At 41.2% G+C, this 23,200-nt stretch overlaps 4 protein-coding genes and 1 pseudogene across 12 annotated transcripts; 1 reads left to right on the top strand and 4 right to left on the bottom strand.

The window, feature by feature from the left end:
- Positions 1 to 1,451: 1,451 nt before the first annotated feature.
- LOC115682464 (bifunctional protein FolD 4, chloroplastic-like) lies at positions 1,452 to 3,683 on the bottom strand. The gene is made up of 3 exons (XM_056303128.1): positions 3,490 to 3,683; positions 1,900 to 2,225; positions 1,452 to 1,580 (listed from the first exon to the last, which is right to left on the bottom strand). The coding sequence occupies exons 1-3, from the start codon at positions 3,503 to 3,505 to the stop codon at positions 1,452 to 1,454; spliced, it is 471 nt and encodes a 156-aa protein (XP_056159103.1). The 5' UTR covers positions 3,506 to 3,683.
- Positions 3,588 to 4,430, bottom strand: LOC130134985 (uncharacterized). The gene is made up of 3 exons (XM_056303126.1): positions 4,417 to 4,430; positions 4,287 to 4,305; positions 3,588 to 3,881 (listed from the first exon to the last, which is right to left on the bottom strand). The coding sequence occupies exons 1-3, from the start codon at positions 4,428 to 4,430 to the stop codon at positions 3,588 to 3,590; spliced, it is 327 nt and encodes a 108-aa protein (XP_056159101.1).
- A 1,343-nt stretch (positions 4,431 to 5,773) lies between these two features.
- On the top strand, positions 5,774 to 8,586 carry LOC115682465 (F-box/kelch-repeat protein At3g23880-like; annotated as a pseudogene).
- A 659-nt stretch (positions 8,587 to 9,245) lies between these two features.
- Positions 9,246 to 11,245, bottom strand: LOC115682428 (uncharacterized). Its single transcript, XM_056303166.1, has 2 exons — positions 10,871 to 11,245; positions 9,246 to 9,953 (listed from the first exon to the last, which is right to left on the bottom strand). Exon 2 carries the CDS (start codon positions 9,942 to 9,944, stop codon positions 9,591 to 9,593), a length of 354 nt encoding a protein of 117 aa, XP_056159141.1. The 5' UTR covers positions 9,945 to 9,953; positions 10,871 to 11,245; the 3' UTR covers positions 9,246 to 9,590.
- Positions 11,246 to 11,878: 633 nt separating this feature from the next.
- LOC115682417 (putative pentatricopeptide repeat-containing protein At1g13630) lies at positions 11,879 to 18,156 on the bottom strand. 9 transcript variants are annotated; one of them, XM_056303158.1, is made up of 7 exons: positions 17,579 to 18,156; positions 15,190 to 17,316; positions 14,853 to 15,000; positions 13,477 to 13,571; positions 13,085 to 13,299; positions 12,455 to 12,605; positions 11,879 to 12,189 (listed from the first exon to the last, which is right to left on the bottom strand). In XM_056303158.1, exons 1-2 carry the CDS (start codon positions 18,051 to 18,053, stop codon positions 15,263 to 15,265), a joined length of 2,529 nt encoding a protein of 842 aa, XP_056159133.1. In that variant the 5' UTR covers positions 18,054 to 18,156; the 3' UTR covers positions 11,879 to 12,189; positions 12,455 to 12,605; positions 13,085 to 13,299; positions 13,477 to 13,571; positions 14,853 to 15,000; positions 15,190 to 15,262. The 9 variants fall into 9 exon arrangements, with proteins under 9 accessions (XP_056159133.1, XP_056159132.1, XP_056159135.1 ...); XM_056303157.1 differs by having other exon boundaries at positions 12,155 to 12,605; XM_056303160.1 differs by having other exon boundaries at positions 12,155 to 12,605; positions 13,186 to 13,299.
- Positions 18,157 to 23,200: the final 5,044 nt, after the last annotated feature.

Here is a 23,200-nt window from a genome sequence, read left to right as displayed (position 1 = left end):
ACAATATTTGTAGGAATAGTCCTGATAATAATAAAGTGATTGCTAAGTTCCCCCCAAAGTATAAACCTAAACAAATGCCTACATACTTATTAAAAAAAATAGACAAATGAACATAAGTGAATATAAAGAACAAATAAGGGTTAACACCAAGAAAAACGCCAAACTGATACATTTATGGCAAAGTTATCCCAAACTATTTTTTTGACCACCAAAAACTCCAAATTGGTACATCTGTGATAATTTCACCCTCCATTAGTTTCCGTTAAATTTTACCGTCAAATTTCTGAGTTAGATGATGCGCGACAGTTGATGGGTGTATCAGTTATGGGTTTTACCCTCCATTTGTCACAGGTGTACCAATTTGTGATTTTTTATGATATTAATTCAATTTAACTGAGGGTAAATTTGTCACAAATGTACCAGTTTGGGGTTTTTGGTAATCAAAAAATTAGTTTGGGGTAAATTTGTCACAAGTGTATTAGTTTAGAGTTTTTTGTGGTAAAAATAATTAGTTTGGAGTAAATTTATCACAGGTGTACAACTTTAGAGTTTTTCGTGGTATTAACCCAACATATAATTTGTTTAAAATGAAATATTCGGACTGTACAGTATTTGGACCGTACACTATGGTGTGCTTATATTTATCTAAATGATTTAATGACGGGGATAATAAAAGCAAATCAAAACGACTATTGATTTAGGTTGACAGTTTTGTTATCCAATGGACTATTCTTCCTTCATCTCAATTATTTTGACTATCGTCCCATTGAAAAGGTTCACCCTCGTGCTTAATTGGGTTAGGCGTGCTTGTGGTTCCGCTTGGACTACATTTCAATTCAAACCAAACAATTCAATTTTGTTCCGGCACTATAATTAACATAATGCACAAACAATGGGAGAATAACAGTATAAGTGCCAAAAGTTGTGTACAGCGCTCACTTTAGTACCAAAAGTTTTTTTCGGATCACTTAAGTGCCACTTTAAAAAAAAAACGATAACTTTAGTGCCAATTTCAATTTAGGTCGCCGGAAATCCGACGTGGCCATATTTTATTAATTTCTTAGACCTACGTGGCTCACCGGCATGCTGAGTCAGCATATAACACTTAAATGACGTCGTCTAAAAGTTGTAAATAGTGATCGTTTAAGTGCTAATTTTTTTTAAAGTGATCACTTTAGTGCTAGTCGTCGTTAAAAAGGGATCACTTCAGTGTTAGTTATTGTTAAAAAGTGATCATTTCAGTGCCAAGCACGCACAAGCACAAATATCACATTAATGTCGCCTCACTCTCGATTCGTCACCCAGGCTTGTAATTGTTCTTTTTATTTTTCTCTATCAGGTTCATTCATAAAACGAGGTTCAAAATTATTGAATCATAACATATACGTTAAGTGCTTGTCTCTTGTGCAAGTAAAATTGGGGTGCGAATGCCATGAGAATAGCATTCAGCCTTAAGGAGTGCAGGGCACAAACAAGAGCTTTCCACCCCTCATAGCAAGTCGACCAATGTTCAATGGGTGAAATCCATCCACATCTTTCTTGATAGTTACTGCATTTAGGATACTCTGTTCATTCATATGCTGGCAGAAGAACAATTAGCTGTTAATATTCTAAAAAGAACAAGAAGATGCCATTTAGTTAATACGGCAGATAGGGCCAAGGGGCTTTATTGCAGAGAGTCCAATGACCGCCTCATAGGAAAGTTGGTTTATAACAAGATTCTAAGAAGTATAAAAAATCATATCCAAGGACAAAGGTCGTCATAACTCCTACATGATGATCAAAATTCACCTTTTTCAACGAATCCTCCTCTCATGAGATTAAAGATTGAACCCAAGAAACTCAATTCGAGAAGTCTACGTCAATTAATTAGGGAAGAAAGTGCATTTGGATACATACTGAAGACGGTGGTAAATGAACAAGAATGCCGTGAACCGAAGGTTCATCATTAAATCCTGAGATAAACTTGAGCACATCTTCTTCTTTTGAATCTGCGGGCAAATGCACTTCGAAGGAGTTAATCCCCACAGACTCACAAGCCTTTTTCTTGTTGTGTACATTTGTAGCAGAATCCTTCCTGTCGCCGACAAGAATCTCAGCTGAGCCTGGTACAACCCCAATCGCCTCCTTCATTCTAGATGCTTCAGTTGAAATCTCGTCTCTAATTTGCTTTGCAACGTATTTTCCATCAATCACTTTGGCACAAGCCTCAAGCGCCACTGAAGCTTCACAGGCACACTAAACCAATTAACTTCAAATAATTAAGACATGCTTCAAATATGCATCTTCCAAATGCACATAGACCCCCACTAAAAGAGCTCAAATTGCAGTCCATAACGATGCACAGAACAGAAGCATGAAACAGAAAGCAAACACATCTTACATCCTCAGGGAAACAAAGTTCAATCTATATGTATGCAATATGCATGGAAAACAAAATTCTTCCATTCATTCGATCCAAGTAAAACTGTGTTGCCTCCAGCCTCATCAACTTAGGCATTTTGTCAAACACGTGGCGGGTGGCCATCCTCAACGCTGCCATCGCGTACCCCCGACTAGTCATGGCCACGGGCCGGTTTCGGCCTGGAACCGGCCCGGTCAAACCCGGGCCCGGCCCGTTGACCGGCCCGCGGTTCGGAACCGGAACCGGCCCGTGGCCTACGGGCCCGGTTCCGGTTCCAGCAATTTTGGAACCGGCGGTTCCGGGCCCGGTTCCAAAAAAAAATTTAAAAATTTAAAAAAATAAAAAATAAATAATAAAAAAACCTGCAGCAGGGCCTGCACGTCTGCAGGCCCTGCTGCGGCCCGTTGCCAGGGCAGCCTTTGCAGGCTGCCTTGGAAACGGGCAAAAATAAAAAAAAATGAAAAAAATAAAAAGATAACCGGAACTTCCAACGCCATCTTCATTGCTGCCATAAACCTACAGCCCCCGCGACCTCCACCTTGTCGCGACACCAACAGCTGCGGTCTCCTCCAGGTCTGGAAGTCCCTCCCTCCCTCCTTCCCTCCAAACCACAATGAAGCATCGAAACTCAGGAGCACGCGAGCACGAGAGAATCGAAATCGGGCCATCATCGGAGAATCCACGGCAGCTCCGCCGGCGATGTGACGATCCGGCGAGTGAGAAAGAGAGCGCGCGAGGGAGGAGCAGAAGAAGAAGAAGAAGAAGAAGAAGAAGACGAAGATCCGACGCACCGTCCCGCCACCGGATTCGATGCACTCGTACAATCGGCTCCCGAGCAGCGGACACTCCAGGTCCGGAACCGGCAGGAACTGGAACCGGAACCTGCCCGGAACCGGAACCGGAACTGGACCGGAACCGGCTCGGAACCGGAACCGGAACCGGCCCGGAACCAGCCGGTTCATACATGGCCACGAACCGGAACCGGCGGTTCCTGAACCATGGCCATGTCTACTCCCGACCCCAAAACTTGGTCCCGACAGCGTAGCCATCGCTCATCGCTGGACCCGGGCTTGACAGAGACATACCCAATCGAGCGGTCATCAATGCAGATGGAGCGACACCACGGATGGGGATTGGCAACGCTCAACTTCTCCAAAACCCTCTAAGACCCTCCATTCTCCACTTACACAGACGCCTCCAGCCTCACCAACTCAGGCATTTTGTCAAACACACTGTGGGCGGCCATCCTCAGTGCCGCTGTTGCGAACCCCCACCCCCAGAACTCAACCCCGATAGCGTAGCCGACGCGGATGCGGCACCACTCGTCGCCAGACCCAGGCTTGACGGAGACGTACCCGATTGAGTGGTCGCCGATGCAGACGGAGTGATGCCACGAGTGGGGAATGGGGACGGCTCGGAGATATAACTTGGCGGCCTTGTAGGGAGTGTCGCGACCTAACCTCCTGCGATTCACTACCTAAGGGTTCGGCTAATGGATTATTAAGCCTAAACTTAACTCAGGTTCTCCTAAGCCCTTACCAATTCGCGACTTAAGGTTTAAGTTCTTAATATGCAAATCATTTCAATTAGGAGTCGCCACTAATCTATTTTTTGGTGGGTCGATTAAAAACCCAAGTAAAGTATCAGAAGAATTACTTTACTCCTACGAACCAGATATTATGGATTCGGAGACTTGGTTACATTAAATTACTCTAATGCCCTTTTGATACATTTTCTCTTTTATTTCAAAAAATATTTACAGGTAGTTTGGATTGATTTTAAACCTATTCACTAACATACGAGCTAATCATGCGGATGCGCAATCAATAATATAACACTCAGTAATGCAAAGCAATAAATAAATTGCAAGATAGAGACTTACCTCAAAGCAACGAAAGCATCTGCAATATTAGTTGGAAAATCATATTGATAATCCTAATATGATTTTTAATTAACACGCAATTTCACTCAAATCTTTTTTAGGGTTTTCTGCAATTTAACAAAAACTATACTTTATGCAATCCATTCTACGTCTCGTATGAAATGCGACATACGATTTAGTTAAATATCTTAATTCTCACAACAATATAATGCACTATCTTTAATGTGGCACGCAAATGAACCTATACGTGAGATTTCTAATGACGAGAATTAATTAATATGCAACTACTCTAATATGACATGCACGTGGTATTTTTTGTAATTTTCTATGAAATTCGAAATTAATTAAATTCTCTAATTTAAACATGCAATCTATCTTTAAAATCATCTACTTCAATAGTATCTAATCTTTTTGGATTTTTTTTAGAAAAAAACAAGATCAATTCAAATCAAACAAAGATAGAAAGAAATAGCAATCAAATGACACTATATCACAACATATTGCCGATATCCATTTAAATTTAGAAACGATAGATTGACGAATCATATCCCGGGCATGAGATCGAATTGGCCAATTTTTCCACACAATCGCAAATCGTATCTCGGGCGGGAGATCGAATTGGCAACCATAGCACGTTATGAAATTACGAAATAATTCCTAATTTAAGGGTACTTGGGAGTTTTCATGGTTATGGTAATATCACTCAAAGATTTAAATAAGATTGCAATTTCACATATTAGGCAACAAAATATATGAAAATCGAATAATGAAAATTCTTACCTAATCCGCGATATTGCTTGAATGTTGTTTCCAAATTTGGACGGACGACGGATCTAGATTGCGGATTGCGGGACTCGACGGATGATGGCTTGCGGTGTGACTCGGTCAGGGACGGTTCGATGGTGAGAGGGTCACAGGACTCGTGGCTGGCCAAAGAGCGACATCGAGTAGGCACCAGGGAAAATAGCTTTTCGATCACCGGAAAACCTTGTCGTGCTCACATATCTCGACGCACGAAGATCTTTAAAACATATTGCCTTTGCTTCTTTGCTTTGAAAATATGTCTAGCTCTTGTGATCGTGATCAACCCAAATATATTCTTTGTTTTTTTTACCCTTATGGTCAGAATTGCTATACTGAACAAAATTATTTTCCAATTTTGCCCCAGTAAATGTTCTCTCACCTTAAGGATTCGGCCATGTCATGGGTCTTGGGACAAGTTTTCTTCACCACGGGCTTAGTCCAAACTAATTAAGCTCAGAGCCATTCGCTTAAGTCCATCTGCTGCCAGTCTAATGCAAATGTAACTACATGAGCCTAAATACTAATTCAAATGCTCCTAATCTATATGTAATTTAATTAATTTTTTTTTGTCTAGGGACCGGCATTGATCCCTAATTTTTTATACAACGAACAACTGACTAGGTCGCCAAAATTTAGGTGTCAACAGGGAGGCGACGAAATCCCAACAGAGGTAGTGGGTGACTATGTCGTCGTCGACCCACGAGACGAAGTTGCTGGCGTTGCAGAGTTTGAAGGGTTGGAGAGTGATTGCGGAGAGCGAGGGTTCCATGGAAACAGGAGAGGGAAGCTAGAATTTGAAGTTTGGAAGGAGGGTGGACGTGGAGGGAGAGGAAGGAGAGATATACGCATGGAAATGTCACATGGATTAATTTTTTTAAAAAAAGCCAACTCAGATTAAAATTTTAATTATAAAAGCCACGCAATTAATTTGGCCGGAATTTCTCGCTTTAATGATAGTTTTTTTCTCCAATTTGATACTTAAGTGAGCCGGTGAAAACTTTTGACACTAAAGTGAAAGCCGTACACAACTTTTGGCACTTTTAGTTTTCTTCTCCCCACAAACAATGGAATCATAAATAAATGATAAAGTTTAACGACTTTCCAGTGTCATCCTTTAGAAATTCATACAAAGAAATTATATGTGATTTGGTTCGAAGTATTGATTCTAGTTTAAATGCAAATGACTTTTAGCAAATAACATCTCTATATATAAGTGTAAATATATTAGACAATCGTAGTTTTGTAAGATGACCCATACAACTTGTTTAAATCGTAATTTTCTTCATTGGTTTAGTCTTGAGTTTTGTGATTGAGAAGCTTCACTCTCGCTGCCTCTCTCTCTCTCTCTCTCTCTCTCTCACACCTTCCTCCATGATTTCAAGAATTGTGTTCTTTCTTTGAAACATAGAATATAAGTTGAAATTGAATATGTTCGACATACTATCCCGAAATAAAAATAAATAAAAAAAACTATAATTTCATATTCAATGCAATGTAGATTTTTCATATTACGTAAAAAGAAAAAAAATAGCCCCTGTCTAGTTCCCAAGTTTGACCCAGGAATTACTCAATTTTGCTATCAAGGTGAACAGGGTTTCCAATTCCAATACTGGGAAATCGACCCTTAGGCTGCGTTTGGTCGTCCGGATTTCTAAACATGATAGGACTGGATAGGATAGGATAAGAAATCTTGGGATTTCTTCATATCCTATCCACTGTTTGGTGGACTACGGATTTAAAGTCGGATATGATAATTTTTTTTTTTTGCTATTCACGGGTCCGGAGGGAGGAGTCGGTGAAGGAAAAAAAGCCAAGAAATTTTTTTGGTGAAAGCGCACAAGGTGTGGGGATGAAGATGACGGCGAGTGGAGCGTAGGGTTTATGGAAAAATAGGCATTAGAAATCCTATCCGGGTCTATCTCACATCCCCTCTCGGATTTTTTTATCCGGACTATATCCGGTCTATATCCGACCTTATCTTATCCTGGACCACTACCAAACACAGGATAGGATAAAATATATCATATCCTGGCTTTTATCCGGTCGACTAAACGCAGCCTTACGGGTCTGAAACCTACTCGTCCTGCAAAAAACTTCCGGAAACCCTAACAACACTAGGGAGCTCCCGAGTCGAGTCACGTGATAGCAAAATTCTTCCATGGCAAATCGATCCAGTGACGGAGAAAGGTTTCCACCTCGCGCTCACCCTCCTTCTCTCGATTCATCAGAAGCCGACCAGCGAGTCGATCCTCATCCGGCGAGGAACCGAAGCTCTGCGACGAGCTCGTTGCTGAGGTCCTGAAGCGGTTGCTGGTGAAATCTCTCCTCCGTTGCAGGTGCGTCTGCCGGTCGTGGCGTTCCGCCGTCGACGACCCTCGTTTCGTGGCCCTCCACCTGCGCCACTCCGCTCTCGATGCCTCCAATCGGTACCTCGTGTGCCTAGATTGGCGCTATCGCCTGTGCTCTCTGTTTCCTAGCGAGTCTCTTGCTCTGCCTCCGCTCGAAATCCCGTTCCTTGGTCCTCGCGGTCGTTCCGACATTGTCGGCTCGTGTGATGGTTTGATCTGTGTCACGCAAACGTCCATAAACGGCTATGGTCGGACGATGTATCTGTGGAATTTGTTCACGAGAAAGCACAGGGCGGTTCGACGATCCAGTCCGGGCCGTCAGTTTTTTCTTGAGAAGGATCCTCACGAAGCTCTAGGGTTTGGCTTCGACGCGAAGTCGAAGGACTATAAGATTGTGAGGGTTCTCTATTGTCCGCCTGACCATCCTGGATGCTCCGGCGAGGCAAAGCCTCGAGTCGAGATTTATTCGCTCAGTACGGATTCCTGGAGAAGTTTGGAGCGCAAGGTTCCTTTCTGCGGCTCCCGTCCCGCGGTATTTTTTAATGGGAATCTGCATTGGATCGGAAGAATCAAGTCTTATGATCCGTTGGCGCGGATCGGATATGGATCTATAGTCTCGTTCGATATCGCAGGCGAGGTGTTTGATGAAATGGCTCTGCCTGGAGAGATTTTTTTGCTTTGACAAAGGCACTGTAGAAGTGTCTGTGGCAGTACCAAATGACTTGCTGGCTGTGTTTGTTAATCTGACGAACTATAGGCCTCCTGATGAACCGCATTCCATTTGTTCTGTTTGGGTTATGAGGGAGTTCGGCATGACCAAGCCTTGGATTAAGCTGTATACTTTTCGGACTAGCGGACCGGTAGAGGCATTTAATGGCTTCACGAGGAATGGGGAGGTTGTGATGGAAATAGCGGGTGGTGGAGAACAAGTTTCTTGGAATCCAATCACAAGCCAATTCACGAATGTTTCACTATTGGCGGGATGCGATTTGGTCAATGTCATGGAAAGCCTCGTTTCGCTTTAGAGATGATTCGATTGCTGCTACACCGAGTGTTTGCCAAAATGTTTCGAGAGGCAATGTGAGGGATTTTTACATGCATATATCGATCGAGAGGAGGATATCCTTGCTGTTGTTAAGTAGTAAGATTTTTTTTTGTTTGTTTGTTTTATTCTAACTCTCAACTCCTTTTTAGACTTTTGCCGTGCCTCGTTGTAGAGCATGGGAATCGAAACCCACATTTGAAACAAAACGTCCCCACCCCGAGCTCCCTGAGAAGGTGGGGAATCAAACTCCCCACCTCCTTCTTCTCAAGTAGGAAGGATGGCCACTAAGGCAAATTCCAGTGGTTTTAAGTAGTAAGATTGATAGACTGTATATCCACTATCGAATCGATGGGAGGCCTAAGGTTGTAAGAGCAGGCTCATGCATAACCAAGGAGTAATTTCAATCATTTGAATCGTCCCACACTCGAAACTCCTAGACTCACTCTCTCTTCAGAGTAACAATTGGGGTGTGCAAGTCAGTGAGTAGGCTGAGCAGGCAATTTGATTAAGGAACACAACTGCAGGGTATTTGAACAAACGACATAAAACATGGTAAAGTAGTAACACATAAGAGTGACACGTTCATAGATAACAATGAAAAACGAAAATGCAGAGTTCAGCGGAGGAAATTTAGCTTGCTGCAGTTCGTGCCTTGCGGGTGGTAATGAACTACTTTTTGTCAGCATTGAAATGTGGTCAGCTGTTCATCTTGGTTGTATCTGACGAGTAATCTGTCTTGTCTCTGCAACGCAAAGAATGCTGTTGATTCAAGAGTGAGTCTCGAAATGTATATATTTGGAAAAACACAATAACCCAACTGAAACAATTACACCAATCTAAGCTCCAATCCACCCCAAAAAATAACATTTTCCTTTTTATTGCCCGATGCTTTCCAAGAACACAATCATCTCTCACACCCTGTCAAAGAAAACATCACTGCCAAGTAATTGAAATGTTGTTTTTAGGCAGAGATCAAGAAAACATTGCCAAGACAGGCTGAGGATCGATTTGCAATTTCACTATCCCAAAAAAACGGAGGTCTCATCTGTCGACCGTGACTCGAGAGCGTTTCATCCACCATTAGCTGAAAGCAGATCTACGGGGACCCTATTTAGTAGGTGGTGGTGTTGCGCCCGATGAAGAGCCCTTCTCTACTGATGCAACCGAAGATTGCTGACCCTTTTGCACCGATGATACAGAGCTTGCTGATTCTTCAGCTTCGACGAGTTTGCGAAGTCTTTCTTGAAGGACTCGAACTCTGTCCTCAGTCCTCCGAAGCTTTCTCCACCTATATGTTGTCCAAAGAGCGAATCCTCCGTAAACTAGAATATATGAAGCCCAAACGTAAGGATATGTTTCTGCATTCTCTTTTATCTTCCGATATTGTTCTTCCACCATTTCTTTCAAGCCAACAGCCGAGGGGCTAGAAGCTTGCTTATCTTCATTTTGGTCGTTCGTCATTTTTCCCCCCTGCCAGATTTCAGTGTCAAAAATGAAAAATGGCTGAATCATATGTAAGCAAAGTGGTAACTCTAGGGCCATATGCTTTGGACATCTGAATACAAACTATCATAGCCCAATCATTGATTCGGCAGCTATTATCAACAATAGAAAAAACAGAAGAAAGAAGTCTCCTCTTATTTGTCTTTCTATCATACATTTACCAATCATCTCTGTCATAGACAAGCACTACAAGCTTCACATGATACTCCCATGTGGAATAGCCTATTCAACATAAACAAGCCGAAGCAAAATGGATTCAAGAAAATACAAGACATAGCAATAATGGCAAAGAAATCAATTTTTTTTCGCCTTCCTCAATATTGGAGTGTGAACCAGTAACAAACCAGAACACAGCAAAAGAACAAAGAGCCAGAGAGATTTAAAGCAAAACTTAGGTAAAACAAAAGAGGACTTCACAATGCTCGCACACCCGAGCAATCAATCAGTCTAAACAGTCACTCCCTCATGGACCTACTCCATTTGGGCGATTCTACTAATCAAGATGCTAGAATTCCATCAGCTAAAACCTGGGAACGCAAACTTAACCTTTGAAGATCAGCCAACCACTAAAATTCAGCAGAAAAATCATCTTGAAAACGGATAAAGTTCCGCGATACAGATCATATTATTTGGGTAAGTGGAACTAATTAGCCGGTTCATGACGAAAGTATGTAACTTTCCAGTGAGACAACATCCATCCATCCCATGGACTTGGTTCACAAGCAGAGAAGCAAGCAAATACCCATTTCTTAAAAGCATTGCAATTCATGAAACACGAAGATGGATGATCAACAAATCGAAACAATAGAACTCCCAAAAGCATAAACCCTAAACCCTCCCAGTTAAACATTTTTCAAAAACAACAAGACAGAAAGAAATTATACCTGAAGAGACTTGGAGTAGTCGCCGGACCGTCACGTCTTCTTAGGGGCAGAGCCGCCGGACCCAACTGCCCAATGAGCACGGATACGGAGAGATTCAGACAACCCAAGAGAGGGAACGCCGGCAACGAGGGGAGCGAGAACCTTCGCGGCACGTTCACGGCGACGAATGACCGGAGAGTTCGCCGGCGACCCCCGACGGCGATCAGGCGAGCACTGCACTGACGGCAACCCAGGTGGTGGTGGGAGGCGGAGCCGAGCCGTTAGAGAGAGAGAAGTGTTACGGAAACGCGAGGAGGCATTGGTTTGGTTTGGTGGGCGAACTCTAAGAGGGCCCAGCTCAAGACTTCAAGATACAGAACTTTTTCGCTTGCGGGCTTCGTGAGGCCCCTCCCCCATTCCTTTCTTTCGTCTTCCGCAGCAAAGCTCCATACCCATGAAGGAGAGACCCAATTTGATGTGGGGGATCAATGAATGAATGCTCTGAATATTCGTCAACTTTTCGCAGCGAATACGCAAATGTAAAGATTTCAGCAGCAATACGTGATGATTGCATCTTTCACAGATTTGAAATTTTATGAGTATATATTCCGTTTGATGAATTTTATTTAAAGATGCTCAGTATTTTTTGAGTGAACTGAATTGTTCGAGAAAAAAATGCATCTCGTGTTATGCTCGATTAAAATTACTTCCGGCTATGAACTTATTTCACGTCTTCTCTGCAGTCGATTGATGTTGCGATATGTCTAAATTTCATTTATACACCCCAAATATGATCATTCTGTCTTATATGATAATATCCGTGTGCTCTCTCAATGATTATCATGAATTAGTAACAAAATCCTGTTATTGAATAGGATTCTTCGTAAGATCCTATAATTCGAATAGTCCCTTCCATGATGCGTAAGCTTTCTTGTCTATAATACAATTGATTGTTTTTTTTTTTTTTGGTAAAGAGATAATACAATTGATTGTTTATAATACAATTGATGTAAAATCACGATGACAGCATTTTGTGATTCTATTATAGTCCGCCAAACTTCTTTGATGTGCTTTTAACAAAATGGCAATCTTTACCCACCCATCCGTAGCCCGAATCAGGCAGTTTCCAAGATCGACCGCCGCATAGGATGTTCAAAAGATTGAATTGAGACTGCCTAACTTATGTTTCCTTTTAACAGCCTTTGCACTCCTCTCCATCATCTATCAAACCATTGACCCGAGGATCTGAGGTTACAGACAAGGCCTCTCAAGCTTTGTCAAAATAGAGAACTCCTCGGAGGGATATTGCAGTAGGAGACAACACCACCTCTCTATTTCATCTGTACAAAGGAAGCAAGAAGAAAAGATCAGCTTCGGTTATGTGCACTTGGATGGACAGCTTTTCATAATAACTGTCTCCCCAAATACAAAGAGAAAAAAAGAACGGTCATGTTCAAACTGCTAGTATGCCTTGTCTGGCTTAGATGAGTTGGGGGCTATTGTTTTGCAGATATAGATTGGATACGGATACGCCCCGAGTGCTCATAAGTGCATGCCCATGTAATATACACAAAGAAGGGCCCAAACAGATTCAAAGGAGGAGACCATGGTGCTTTTGCAGCGGGCAACAGCTGGCGAGTCATTCCCTCCCGATAATGCACCAAATTGAAACAGGGCCAACGATATTACAAGTGCCTGATGATGCTTCATGGAATGAGCCATCTTGAAAAAACCGAAAATCCCAATGGGAAAGGCTCTGCAGCAGACCAAAGAAAAAGACAATTCAGGTGAAATCATTTTCATCTTCTTCATATCTGTCAGAGTGTCAAAAACAGAGCAGCCAATCAGCTGAAAAGTACATTAAGTACAATACAAAAACTGCAGCGAACCCAAACTGAAACCTGTACCGTAGCGCATTCTGTAATGTAGTTATGAAGCAGTGAACCGCAATGCTTAGTCATGTACTCTCTAAATGCCAATGTAGATCATCAACACATCATGTAAATAGAAAAGGTTAAGAAATAAAAAAAACAGTCAACAAAGACAGCTGACACGGCCAAAATAATGATGACGATGATGATGGTGATGGTCGTGGTGATGATAATGATAAAAGGCATGCAAACATGGGTGATATCAGAGAGCTGAAGTAAAATCTAAAACTGATTTTATATTCTTAATAACAGCCCCACAAACAACCAAATCAATTCAACTGATTTTCAGCCAAAACTTGCTTACACTTGGATTTATGTGAAGTTTAACTCGTTCTGACTTGCAGACTTCCACGAAATAAGTATTCCCAACTAATTAGAGTCATTTGGAAGGAGCAAGTTCCGCACCAATTAATCAATAAGGAATACCGTCTGATCATCACTGAAAATAGTTGAAGGAATGACCCAAGGCAGCAGAATCAACGGAGATCAATGAATTCTTCACAAACATGAAACCATGACCTAGCAATGCATGACAAAAATTAGACAGCAGAAGTTTGATCCAATCCAGTGTGCTTGGTCAAAGAACAGACTACATAAAATGGTCAAGTAGGCGGAAGAAAAACCCATGGCACTGGAAAAGTACTAGCACTGTAACAAAAGAAAGAAAAATGATGCATGAACAGACTAAACTCGTACCTCTTACACAAGGCTAAACAAGCAAAGAGCTTCAGGGAATCAATGACGGAGTCCCCACAATTAATCTGCAAGTATGCAGACTTTAATCATCTCACCTACAAGTTGCAAAACTAATTTTCAGTGGCAGTTTTCACAGTGAACATCAAGTGGTTCACATATCAGTTAATATGGAGATGGCCATCATACCACTTGACAGGGAAAAAAACTTTGACTTCACCAAGAAAGGACCTTTTGTACAGTCAATTAATTCACAGCACTATAATCTCTCATTGATTTTCAGAATCCCTTCTCTATCATTTCACAGAAGAGAAAATGGCCCTTTGTATATCATCCTTTGCACGATGTACTTTTAATATAGTGCTACAAGCAAGTTTTGTCAAGCTCACACTTCCGTCTTGGAAACTGGAAAACTATCAGAATTTCTCAAGTCATCAGGCACAAAGTCCATAAATAAGATGATAATATGTATTAGGAGGAGGAAGTATTCAGCAAGCGCATTACACACACTAAAATGGATCTAGACCGTTAGATCTGATGCATCCCTTACTAAAATGCATCTGGACAGTTACATCTGATGGGTCCCACTTGGGTAACATAGTTTCCTCAGGAGCAGACACAAGAATCAGAAGAGAGGAAATAAAAATAGATGAAATCATTTTCATAACATTTTATGCGGATCCTTAAGAGAGTTCTGCAAAAAGAACCATTCTGAAGAGAGTACATGAACAATATCAGTGACAAAAAACTCCGTTAATCCAAGCTATAAACGCTACACTGGGAACATTCAGTAAATATGAGTCAGAAATCAGTCCAAAAGTGATAAGTGCATATTTAGACAATGAGTCCTGAATGCCCTATATGTGTAGCGCAAAAACACAACACAAGCAAAGAAATGGATAAGAAAAAGAACAGTCTATTAAAGTGGTTGAAGCACGGAATGGATAGCGACCCTCTAAAGACATTGAACAGTTTGGTGGGATAGGGATAGCCAATGGATTCTTCAACAAAAAAAAGTACCCACAAAATTCATGCCTTCTTTTCAGAAATATTAATCTCTTTATCCCAGAAATGAGAGTTAAAGATATCAGATCAAGTACTTCCCAATAAAATATCTTATGCTGTGACAGAACGATCCCAACTAAAAATAATAAATTGCACACTAAGCTCCAGAATGACTTGATCACACAATATATGCGTATAAATCCATCCAAAAATGGCCGAAACAAATGAATTACAACACACATTTAGAAACCTGCACTCAATAAGTCATTCTCAACAATACCCCAACCAAACAAACACTAATTAAACCCGTGTTCAGGAATAAACAGAATTGCGTTTAAATGTACTGTACAACTATGCATGATGTAAACTCATACCTGATATGCATATTCCACGGAAACATTGGAATGGAGCATATTCCACACAGATTAACCAATAAGATGAACTATGTTTGATAACCAGGGAGCGCAGTTGAAGAGTTCAATGAGGGCAGCCAGCTCCATTAGAAATTACTATTCACAATGCCTAAAAATCATGAGAATAACATACTGTGAATATTAGGCAGGCAGAACTTAGATTCATTCGAGGGTACTCAGTCAAGTATGCAGGTATAAAGATGGTCAAGCAACCATAAGAAAAATCCATTGCTGCGTAGAAGTCGTAGTGCTGTGATTAAAAAAAAAAAGCAAACGTTAACAATTAATAGATTCATACCTGTTATGTCAGTTTCTACATAGAGACACAGCTTTCCTTCCCACGAGGGGCGTCAATGATTAAATCCCCATGCTTAATCTAGGAGCAAGCCAAGTTTAATCATCTCGCCCAGAAGTTGGAAATATGATTGAAGGTCTCCGCCCTCACGAAAAGCATCGAGCATTGCTTCACATATCTGATGATCTGGAGATATGCCATCATATAACATCATAAGGAAAAAAGTTTTAACTTCAGCAAGTAAGGACCGTTTGCATAATCTATTAATTACAGCACTATAATCTCTAATTGATATTTCGAATCTCTTCTCCATCATTTGACCGAAGTAAAAAATTGCTCTTTCCACATCGCCCTTCGCGCAATGTGCTTTGATGATGGTGGTATAAGCAACCTTTGTCAGGTTTACATTTCTGTCTTGAAGAGAAACCAGCAAGCTATCAGCATCTGTTAATTCACCATACACACAAAGTCCATTTATAAGTAGATTATAAGTAACCGGAGTGGGCTCAAGGTCACGCGCTAACATCTCAGTGTGCAACTGAAATGCATTTTCCAGGTTTCTTGCTTTGCAGAAGCTCTGGATAATGGTATTATAGGTGACTTGATCGGGTCTTAAGCCCTTAGTATACATTCCATTGAGGATTTGTACAGCCTCTTGCAGCTTCCATTGCCTGCAAAGTCCTTTAATGATCACTGTGTACGTGACATGTGTTGGGACTACAGCTTTTGTTTCCATCTCATGAAACAATGCCAGCATGCTATGCATATTACGTTCTTCGCAAAATGCATTCATAAGAATAGTATAAGTTATGGCGCTAGGTATCAGTCCATATAACTTCATAGCATCCAAACACCACCTAGCCTCGTCAAGTTTTCTTTGTTTGCAGAATCCAAAAATGAGAGAGTTAAAAGTTACAGTACTAGGAGTGATCCCCTTTGTAACAATCTGTTTGTAGAGATCCACAGCTTCTCCAATTTCTCCACATTTTGCATACTGATCAATCATAATGTTATACCAAACAACACAATCTGTCAAATTGCTTCTTGTGAGAGCATCGAAATACATCCTAGCCTCTTTTATAGTCCTCCTTTGACACATTCCCAGCAGAATGGAAGTTTGTGAAAAAGAATTTGGAAAGATCCTCTTTGATATCATGTCCTGATAGACCATAATAGCTTTTTGAACTTTGCCTTGCTTGCAAAGCCAATGGATGAGGATAGAATATGTCACTATGTCTGGTTGCACGCCAGTATCTTCCATTTCATATAGTAAGTTCAATGCTTCAACAACTCGACCACTTTTACACAGGCTGCTGAGCAGTACTGTGTATGAGATGCTATTCAATGGCAAATTCAGCGAAAGCATCTCCTCCCTAAGCTTTAAGCCTTCATCTATATCGCCTGCCTGGCAATGTCCGCATATAAGAATGGTGTACGTTACCTGATCAGGATGCAACCCTTTGAGCAGCATTTTATTAATGACTTTCCAAGCCCCACCAATTAGACCCAGGAGATGAAATCCTTTAGCAAGATTATTGAATGTCACAACATCAGGACCCAGTCCACTCTTCTCCATATCATTTGCAAATTCTATTGCCTCTTCCATGGAACCTGCTACACACAAACCATGGATGAGGATATTGTAAGTGTATGTATCAGGTGGCAGTCCAAATTTGAGCATCGTACAAAAGAATGACTGAGCAACATCCAGAAAACCCAATTTACAAAACCTTGACATGAGGGTATTAAACGACACAACTGAGGGCCCAGACTCCGTCTTATTAGTCTCCTGGAAGAATGAAACCGCATCTTGAAATCTCGACTGCCCACAAAGGCCATCCAATATAATGGAATTAGTATATTCACTGTGAGGGATGCCGCTCGCTCTTATCTCATTATATACATCCCACATGATATCCGTGTGCCTCAAGTTATGCAGTAGACTATTATATGTCGTTATAGAAGCTCGCAATCTTAAATCCTTCATCTTTGCAAGGACAAAGAGGGCATCATGCACCATCCCGGCTCTCGAATAAGCAAAGGCAAGCACATCCCACACGACGCCACTTGATTTCCAATCGCGGAAGCTATTTGATAAAACCTCGCAAAGAGCAGGTGCGGAGCCAGAGCCTATTCAAAATCAAAAGGAGCAACATGAGAAAAGCCTAGACCCACGACTAGTTCAAGCCCCATAGGAAGCTAAACTACAAACAAAACATCACCCAAAATCTGCAAAATCTCAAATTGGTTCCTCGTCGCCAAGGAACAGAAAAAAGCCACTCGCTTGCCCCTATACCTTGCCAAACAAAACTTCCAGAGCATCAACCCAGCTCAGCAGAACCCAAACAGAGATTATTATAACATGAGAAAGTCCTGGTTACTCAAAATTTACCTTCCTCCTCCAGCATTTGCTGGAGAACCCACCGCAATCGCCCCAGCTCCCGCTCCCCAGCTAAAACATGCGAGACCAGCAACCAAGAGAACCTCGAATGCCGAAACCCGTACTCATTCCTCAAGACATCGAAGAAGGCAACCGCCAAACCGGGGCTCTCGACGTTCAAAGCACCCACCACTCGGTCGACCTGAAGCCGGCTCAGCTTGGAAACGACGGCCCCGAAGTGGGAAGAAGCAACGAATCCCTCCGCTCCCGAGCCCCTCAGCCCGCCGACGAGCCGACGAACAGGGTCGTCGGGACCGCCGGAGGAGGTCGAGGCCGCGGTGACGGGCTCGCCGCCGGAGTCGAGCCTCGCCGCGGCGGCGACGGCGGCGGCTAAGGGATTGACCGAGAGAAAGGAAGGCATGGAGAAGAGGGCGGGAGATTTAGCGGGGAGACGAAGGGGATTGCATCGGCGAACGCGGGCGAGCATGGAACTCGGGAGGGAGGGACGGCGCTCGCTCGTCGCTGGCGAGAGGAAGTGAAAGGGAAACGAAAAGAAAGGCTCGTTTTGCTTTTCTCTTCCGCGTTTCTTTTTTTCATCTTTGACTAATAAGATAAGAATAATGCGGGTGTGTAGTTCTTGAATATATTTTTATTCATTTTACACACATTGCGAAATGAAGAGTCAAATATCCTATCAATTTTTGTTGGTTTGAGTCGGTTCCTGAGTAAGGATAGCACCGCGCCCGCCAGGTGTTCGGCAAAATGTCGAAAAGAAAAATGCCAGAAACGGCACCGTTTTGGGGCTGTGCTCGCCGGATAACTGGTTGGCGCCGGTGCCGGCTAGTCCGACTTGGTCGGACCGGTCTAAACTGGATTCGACCCGGTTCATCCTTCAGGGGGAGAATTCAAAAATAAATTAAAAAAATTATAAATTTTTTTTAAAAAAATCATAAAAAATAGAAAATTTAGAAAAATCATAAAAAATTAGAAATTTCAAAAAAATGTAAAAAAATGAAAATTTAATCTTTTCTATAATAAAAATTTCCTCAAAAATATCAAAAATATCAAAAAATTTACAGAATGGCTTACAAACCTTGTGGCCACCCACCTTAAGTGAAATTGAAATTTTTTTGAGGTGCATAAGTGGTATTTTTTAGGAGCTCCTCAGTTTAGGAGTTAAAAGGGGTTTAACCCCCCAAAAGGGGTCTCATCCCCTAAAAAACCATAAAACAATACAATTCATTGAATAAATAAGCCATTAGGGCTTCGTTAGGCTTTGGGTGTTTTGATTGATTTTTCATTTTAGAGCACATTTTAGGGATTGTTGTGTTTGATTGAAATTGATTGCGCATTTACTCATTGATTGATTGATTTCTTCCGATTAGAATGGTTAGAATTAGTAGATAGGCCTTGCGAACTCACGTGACACGTTAGACACATCATATCGTTTTATGTACCGAAAAAGGCGTTACAGATCTCGATTGAGGATCATTAGTGTAACGAAGTCCCCTTACCCATGTAATCTCTCGTTCATAGAATCGTGGTATTTCTTCCATACCTCGATTATGTTTCTAGTCAACCTACCAATAATGACTAGTGGCGACTCCAAATTAAAACTTAGGCTAAATAGAAAAGATTAAAAAACAAATACCCACTCTCTCATGAGGTATGGTCTGGGAGATACCATTATTTGTCTACTGATGGTATGTTTGTGAGACGTTTGGGTGAAATATTCGTTTCGGACCGTAGTAGCCCATTCGGGGACAGTTTCCTCATTCGTGACGAACAAAAGTACCTCTTTAGCATGCGAAAGCGCGGTGCAACAGGCTTGGCGACTTCACTAGAGACCTAGACTTTCTAGTAGACTTGGGCCTAGTTTAGAACGATACGCATGTGTTTTGTGCTCGCGCAAAGATCCAAGGTACGTTTCACTAATGATTGTGTTAAATGATTTTGTAGGTGAGAGGTATAAGGGGTGTTGTCTTTGTTGACCTTTGTTTTGCAGGATGGTATTGAGAATGAATGTGAAATGATTATTTTAGAAGTGTTGTTTGGTTATAAATTGCTATGCATGCTTTTTAATGGCCTTAGCACGACACCATTCACACACATCACCCGTGGCCCAACTCTGGCTACATTTAGGATTACTATTAGGAGGTATGCATTTAGGCGAAACTATGGGCCAATTGCTCATGGGATTGTTTAAATGCAATACCGATCAAAAAAATGGAATAACATTCTATTACTTTAGGCCGATTTCCTATTGAAATGAAATCCCTTATCCATTAAGGTGGTGACCTTAAACCTTTAGCCTATCCTACCTTTAGGCGTCAAAACCTCACTTGTTGCATCCGCATGTCTATGTGGTTGGCATTACAAAAATCGCCTCAGTGATGGTAAGTTTCGTTCCTTACCTTTCTCTTTTAATTATGCAAGTTAGTTGGCACAATTTGAACAAAAATGCCTAAATGACAACCAATGGTTGATCTAAATGCCCTTTTTATACTAGAATGAATGATTAGGATGACATGCTCCATTAGACCTTTCTTTCATTTTTAGATGGGATGTATATGTCCATGGTGGATATTCAATGTAATTAATTGGTCATTGTTTTTCAAATTGAAGGGTCACTTTGTATGTGCTCAAAATGCGATAAACACAACTCAGTGAATCAAGTGTTCATTTTGATGTATTCAACAGTTATAAATCATAAGTTAGGGCTATATGGTCTAAATGGAGCATGAAAAATGGGCAGTTACATCAAACATTGATTTTATCCCCATTTTCAATCGTATGCTCTCTTAAAGCAAAAATGGATTTAAGGTGACATTTGTATCACTTTCTAAGTATGCAATGTATTTTACCTCTATTTTACCTTAAAAGGACATATGATTGAAGTGGAAGCATTAAAATTGATTGGTAATCCATGGTGAATAATAATGAATCTTTTTGCATGTTTAGAATCAATGGGAAAGCTAGATATCCAAGTAATCTTCATTCCTCAAAAGGAACTCATTGCTAGGTGGAAGGACATGTCCAAAGACAATCAAGCTTATGTCAAAGAAAGGCTCGAGTATCTTTTTGAGCTAATACATATGGAGCATCAAGTTAGCTTAATACAAGCTTAAACCCATTTTTGGTAAGTTTCAATCGCCACATTCCAGCTTAGTGAACACGAAGTGGTGCCAACTTTGGAAGAGTACAAGGCCGCCATTGGAATCAATTTCCAGCCTAGGATCGTAGAGCCACCTGTTGGACTTAACCCCGTGAGCATTCTAGCCAAATTCCTTAATTTGAAAACTCCCAAAGTTGAAAAGCTAATCAAGGGAATCACGGGTAAATTTCCCTTATCATTTCTAATAGCCAATTTTTCAAAACTTCCTAGGGAAATGGGAAACACTTCAGTCCGGATATTCATTTTAGCCTTCTTTGGCTTCATTCTCTTTCCCGTATCTAGAACGGGACTAGATCCCTTAATTGCTGTAATCGCAAGACAATCATGTCTCAAATGAGACTTTTCAAACATGATCCTTGCACAAGCCATCATCTCCTTAAACAAATATCAAAATCATGGGAATTGTGTATTCTAAGCTTCTACTGGTCTTCTCTCATTATGGTTCATTTCACATATTCGACCATGGTGTCGCTTTATGAATATTCATGAGATTAATTCAGCGATAAACCCAATATAATGGTACATCCTATCCAAAATAAATTATCCAAACACTCCTTCTTAGATTGGGCTAACTTCATTAGAGCCCTACCCCATATCAAATCCAATGGCGGATCAATTGACCGAAGATCGACAAGGCAAGAATTACAAGCCAAGAGGAAAATATGGTGCCATTGCTTGAATTGAGCAGAGCAACTACGTATTGTCCCCTAAGAATTGTTAGATAATTCGGGATGCTTCAACAAGTTCCTCTGGCATGGAATCCCGAAGAGTTCAATTTTGAAATCTCAAAGGGAACCTTACCCGAAAAGGAGAAGAGTAGTTTACAAATGAAGATTCGTAAGATTATCCAATATTTGGAGAACTCACCCGAGCAAGCAATTGAGTGGCCAAAATGTTTAGAAGGCGAGATGAAGATCTACATGGCATTCAAAGAATACATTAAATGGATAAAAAGCAACCGACCAATCGACGTGGAACCATATGTACCGTTGAGCATTGCACCAAATCCCGAGGAGCAATATATTCCATAATATATTGTTCCAAACATGCCTGGAGTGGACCATACGTTCTCGAGGAGGTTGTGATTGATGTCGAGGAATGGGAGTCCCGAATCAAGGAATGGGAAACATATGAAAAGGCGGAAGCTATCTTAGCTAGCAAGAAACCTATAATTGGATGAGTTAGAATTCCCATTAGGGTTTAAAATCGTTGTGTAGGACAATCTCAAATTTTATATGCAATAATCAAATGACCATTTTCAAAATGTGTTTGGAAAGGTTTAGAACGTGATTTGAAAACATAAAGAAATCACCATGGATTACAATTCTTTGTATTGTATGATTGGTTAAGAAAGACATTGATAAGGAATTTAATACAAGGTTAAGGCTTGTATAAAAGTTCTTATCCTTGTTAATAATAAGAAACCATACAATTGAAAGAATGTAGGTTTTCATTCTCGTTTTACCATCCTAACACCTTGTCTTTCTATGGAGAAGGTTTTCTAGCAACAGAAAGGAAAAGACCTCGAACTCGTTTACAAACTAAAATGGCGGAAGAGGAGACCCGTAATCGACTTGCTGAAGTAGAAAATCAAATGACTCAAATGGCCGCCATGATGGCGGAGATGAATACCTTTATTATGGCTACAAGAGGATCTTATCCTATGGCTCCCGATGCTAATGCTCCAAATATTGAAGAGACTTCTAATCAAAATCAAAATAAAAAGCTTGTTCAAGAAAACCCACCAAAAACAACACCCGAAGTGGTGAACTTAGAAGAAGATGGCCCTTCAAAGAAAACCCTCTCTAAAGCTAAGGATGAGGAAGAAGCTAAAAGGCTACCAAGATCGAAGAATGTTTAACAAGTCAAGGCTACGAATTGCAAAGATTTGATAAATTCTCGTCATATGCAAAGGTTGTTGTTCCGGAGAATTACAAGGAACCGGAGTTCGTAAGCAAGTACGATAGAATTGGCTGTCCCAAAAGCCATTTGAAGTATTATCTTCGTAAGATGGCGAGGTATTCAGATAACACACCTCTTCTCTTTAGCACTTTTCAAGATAGTCTCAAAGGAGCGGTCTTAGCATGGTATACAGCTCTTGACGTAGAAGACTTTGTCGCGCCGCGATTTTTGGGGCTTTCGGGATTTGCGCGCTAAGAAGGTATTTTCGTGTAAGGGTCTCTCCCAGACCATACCTCACGTGACAGTGGAAGGTAATTTCTTATTTAGTCTAGGTTTGTGATTTTAGAGTCGCCACTAGTCATTATTGGTAGGTAGACTAGAAACCTAATCGAGATACGGGAGAAATACCACGATTCTACGAACCAGAGATTCTGAGTACGGGGACTTGGTTACGTTATTGATCCCGAATCGAGATCCCTAATGCCCTTTCGGTACCTAAGAACGATACGATGTCTAACGTGTCATGCGAATTTCCGAGGTTTACCCACTAATTCTAT

The sequence above is a fragment of the Syzygium oleosum genome, unplaced genomic scaffold, assembly GCF_021117445.2.
Source record: "Syzygium oleosum isolate NSW1041296 unplaced genomic scaffold, Sole_v2.1 Sole_v2.26, whole genome shotgun sequence".
Classification (NCBI taxonomy): Eukaryota; Viridiplantae; Streptophyta; class Magnoliopsida; order Myrtales; family Myrtaceae; genus Syzygium; species Syzygium oleosum.
This window is presented reverse-complemented; position numbering and strand designations above follow the sequence as displayed.